Source organism: Pteropus alecto, unplaced genomic scaffold (assembly GCF_000325575.1).
Source record: "Pteropus alecto unplaced genomic scaffold, ASM32557v1 scaffold157, whole genome shotgun sequence".
Lineage (NCBI taxonomy): Eukaryota > Metazoa > Chordata > Mammalia > Chiroptera > Pteropodidae > Pteropus > Pteropus alecto.
In genome coordinates this window covers 2,867,695-2,872,354 of record NW_006440626.1, presented here as the reverse complement: position 1 = coordinate 2,872,354, position 4,660 = coordinate 2,867,695, and the positions used below count along the sequence as shown (strand labels likewise).

The window sequence follows — 4,660 nt, the reverse complement described above, 5'->3', positions numbered from 1 at the left end:
CCGGAGATTTTTCTTTTTCTTTCTGAAATGGCTTGTCATCTTGGTTGTTCATGGTGTTTAATGGACTATTTCTCTGCCTGGGCATTAATGAAAGTATATTCTTCTGTTTTTCCAGAAAGAAGATTTCTTATATTAAAGGTCACTTTTTAGCCTATTGCAAAGAAGGCACTTTTCTTTTGGTTTCCAATAAGTGGTGTCTAAGCCTCTTGAATCCCTGCTTTATATGAAGCCTTAATAATACCTTTTTATTTTCTTATAGATATTTAATCATACTTGCTACCCTCAGTCTCAGTCCGTCAGCGTTAGCAACAGTTTCAGTAGAGTTTGCTTCTCCTCTCCTAGGGCTCCGTGGCGTTCTCTCTCGGAGGGTATTGGGGGAGGAGCCCTCTGGTATGGGAGTTGGGGGCTGTAGCTCAGCCTCAGTAATTGCGGCCGCGCTGGTAAAAATCAGCTGTTGTTTCTCTGCGGTCCCGTTCTGCTTCTTTGCTTTCTGCCCTGATGACTGGGCCCTCCTGCCAGCTGCCAGAAATTCTGGCACTTCCACGCAGGCTGTTCAGGGAAGTCGCCGCACCTTCTCCCCTCCCTCTCCTCCTACAGGGAGCTCCAGCAGCTGCGAGAGGCAACATATTTATTTCTCCCAGTCCACCACCTGACACCCGGGGTTCTGATCTGTAGTAGCTCTTATGTGCAGATCCCACACTCAGATGTGCTTGGGGTGCTGGTGTGCAGTTTGTTAGTTTTTTGTTGAATTTTAGATATTCTGCTTATTGTTGTTTCAAGGGGAGAGGTCTGGGGACGTCTCTCACTCCTCCATGTTTCTCCAAACTGCACTGGAGTTAATTTTAAATATGGAGTGAGGTTAGGGTCCAACTTCATTCTTTTGCTTGTGGTTATCCAGTTGTCCCAGTACTTTCGCTGCATCCTATACATTTGGTATGTTGTGTTTTCATTTTCATTTGTCTCTAAGTATTTTATAATTTCCCTTCTGATTTCTTCTTTGATCCTTTGGTTGTTTAAGAGCGTGTTAATCCACAAATTTGTGAATTTTCCAGTTTTACTTCCATCATTGATTTGTAACTTTATCTTGTTGCGGTCAGAGAAGATACTTTGTTATTTATCTTTTTAAATTTGTTGAGACTTAATTTGTAGCTCAAAATATGGTCTGTTTTGGAAAATGTCCCACATGCATTTGGAAGAATGTGTATTCTGTTGTTGGATAGAGTGTCCTATACGTGTCTGTTTGATCCAGTTGGTTTGTTATGTTTTTTAAATCCTCTATTTCCTTACTTATCTGTCTGGTTTTTCTATCCGTTATTGTGCATGTAGGATATTGAAGTCTCCAGCTATTATTGTAGAACTGTCTATTTCTTCCTTCAATTCTGTCAGTTTTTGTTTCATATATTTTCATGGTGTGTCCTTAGATGTATAAATGTTTATAATGGTTATATCTATTTGCTATATTTGCTATATCTCAGTCTCTTGTAATTTTTTAAAATTTAAGTCTATTTTGCCTGCTGTTAGCCATTCTTGCTCTCTTTAGGTTACTATTTGTACGGAATACCCTTTTCCATCTTTTCACTTTCAATCTATTTGTGTCTTTGTATCTAAAATAAGTCTCTTTTATATAGCATATAGTTGAATCATGAGTTTTTATTCATTCTGCCAATGTCTTGATGGAGAAGGTCATCAAGATGTAACCACCTGTTGACCCAAAAGTTAGACCCAGAAATTGGAGGCTCTTCACCCGCTTCCTTGTCCTGGGAGTGTGCATTTGGCTTGCATCCCCTGCTCCAAGAAGCTTCTTAAGGGATAAAGCCTTAAGATATGTGGAGTTGCGACTATCTGGATAATACAAGTGACTGAATCCAGTTTGGGCCATTATGTAAAAACTATTAAGATTTGACCGGCGGGTGCAGAGACTACTTGTCTTACAGCCAACCAAGACATGTCTAATAAGTTCCTTTGTTTATTAAAACTGCCACTTACTAATCTGGAGTGGTCTACCTGTTTCTTCAGTCTCTCTCTGCCCTACGTGAATGGGGGCCCAGTTTCAGATTACACAGGGAAGCTCCTGAGGAGATTGCAAACTAACATCTCTGTCTTTAGATTGGAGAGTTTAATTCATTTACATTTAATGTAATTACTGTAGTGAGGGCCTTCTGTTATTTGCTATTTGATTTCTTTATGCCTTATAGCTTTTTTTGTCCCTCATTGCCTGCATTACTGTCTTCTTTTGTGTTTAGTTGATATTTTTATAGTGAAAAACTTAAGTTTCTTTCTGATTTCTTTTTGTCTATATGCCATAGCTATTTTCTTTGTTGTTAACATGGGGGTTTCATTTAACATCCTAAAGTTATAACACTCATTTGAATTTTTACCAGCTTAATATTGAATTTTTACCAGCTTCAGTAACAGATACTCTAAACTTTTACAGCTCCATCTTCACATATTTCAGTTGATGTCACAAAATTACATCTTTATATATTGTGCTCCCCCAAACATAATCTAATAATTATTTTAAAAGCATTAGTCTCTTAAATTATGTAGAAAAATGAAATTACAAACCATTTTTACAAATATATTAACTTTTATAATTGCCCAACAATTTACCTTTATTGAGATCTTGATATGGCTTCTTCATTTGGCTTCAGATTACTGTTTAGTGTCCTTTCATTTCATCCTGCAGGACTCCCTTAAGCATTTCTTGCAGGGTAAGTCTAGTGGTAATGAACTCCCTCAGCTATTGTTTATCTGGGAATGTCTTAATTTCTCTGTCACTCTTGAGGAAATTTGGCCAGATACAAGATTCTTGTTTGACAGTTGCTTTCTGACCTCCAAAGTTTCTGCTGATTATCTTATTGAGGATCCCTTGCATGTGATGATTCACATCTCTCTTGCTGCTTTCAAGATTCTCTTTGTCTTTGTCTTTTGCAGGTTTGATTTTAATGTGTCTTGGTGTGGAGTTATTCTTACTTAGAGTTCGTTGAATTTCTTGGATGTTTATATTTATGTCTCTCATCAAATTTGGGAAGTTCTCAGCCATTATTTCTCTAAATATTCTCTCTACCCCTTTCTCTCTATGTTCTCTTTCTAGGACTTCCACACAGTGCGTATGTTAGTCTGTTTGATGGTGTCCCACTGGTCCCTGAGGCTTTTTTCACTCTTCAATATATTTTCTTTCTGTTCCTAAGTCTTAACAATTCTTATTGCTCTATCTTTAACTTCACTGATTCTTCCTTCTGCCTACTTAAATCTGATTTTTAATCCCTCTAGTGAATTTTTTATTTCAGTTATTGTACTTTTCAACTCCAGAATTTCTTTTTGGTTTCTCGTTAGGTTTTCTGTCTTTATTGATATCTCTATCTTGATCATACATCATATTCTTGACTTTTTCCACATTGTCCTTTAGTTCCTTGAGCATCATTAGGAAAGTTCTTTTAAAGGTGTTTTTCTAGATAGCTTAAACATAAATAAGTATTATAGCAAAATAACTTGACAATTGTCCATTCACCTTGACTCAGTTAAATCCCTTTGGGAATGTAGCCAAGAAAATAAATAAAACCCATATTTATTGTAATATTAATTGGAAAGTTGGAAACAACATGCTCCCCTACAACAGGGGAATTAAGTAGTATCTATCCATATGATAAAATATTGTCCAGCTTTTAATTTATGAAATACATTAGTAATATAAAGAAATTTTGTATAATGTCTAGTAAAAAGAGCCAGATAAAAAAAGTACAGTTGTTATAATAATGATTATATAAAAATATTAACAGATACCCTAAAAAGAAATACCAAAATATTGTTTTTGTATTTGATAATGGCATTATAGATGACTTTTTAAAATTAATCTTTTCTCTATTTTCCAAATACATAGTCCTCATTAAGCATGTATTACTTTTTTCATAATCAAAACAAACTTTATTAGGTAAAAAAATTACCTAGCTGTACACAACTATAAGTAATGCAGAGATATAACTGTGGGGTTGTTTTCATGTTAATTTGAATCTCTCCACAACAGGAAATGATAAAGCCTTCAAATGGTGGTGGCTGAAGGATTTGACTTTACCATTATTCTACCTGATTCTCTTCCTGTGTCAGTTTGCCTCAGCATTATTTTTATCTTCTCCCTCCGTCTCACTTATTCCTTGTGCATTCTAAAAAATAAGTAATTAATTTTTTTCTTTCCTTCTCAGCATACCCAGTTGTTGTCTATGGGCCCCAGCCCATGAGATATGGAGCCCCTCTGGGGGGATACGGAGCCCCACCAGCGGGATACAGAGCCCCACCAGAGGGGTCTGAAGCTCTGCCTGAGGGATACAGAGCCCCACCCGCATATGGAGCCCCAGCAGAGGGATCTGTAGCTCCACTGGCAGGATATGAAGCCCCAACAGCAGGATACGAAGCTCCACCTGCGGGATACAGAGCTCCACCTGCAGAATATGAAGCCCCACCTCCGGGATATGGAGCCCAGCCTGCAGGATATGGACTCCCACCTGCGGGATATGTAACCCCACCAGCTGGAAATGAAGCCCCACCTTCGGGACAAGAGGCTCCACCTACTAGAAATAGAGCTGAGTCTCACAAATCTGTGTCAGCCCAGCCTGCTGGATATGAGGCTTCTACTCCTTCTGCCTCATCTTCTCAGGCCCCTTAA

General features: G+C 37.9%; 1 protein-coding gene across 1 annotated transcript in view; it reads left to right on the top strand.

Annotated features, from left to right (window-relative positions):
* Positions 1-4,660, top strand: part of WBP2NL (WBP2 N-terminal like) — a 21,457-nt gene extending 16,797 nt beyond the window's left edge. Inside the window, exon 6 of the mRNA XM_015593529.1 lies at positions 4,209-4,660. Coding sequence (XP_015449015.1) covers positions 4,209-4,660 — 452 coding nt within the window. The remainder of the gene's footprint in view (positions 1-4,208) is intronic.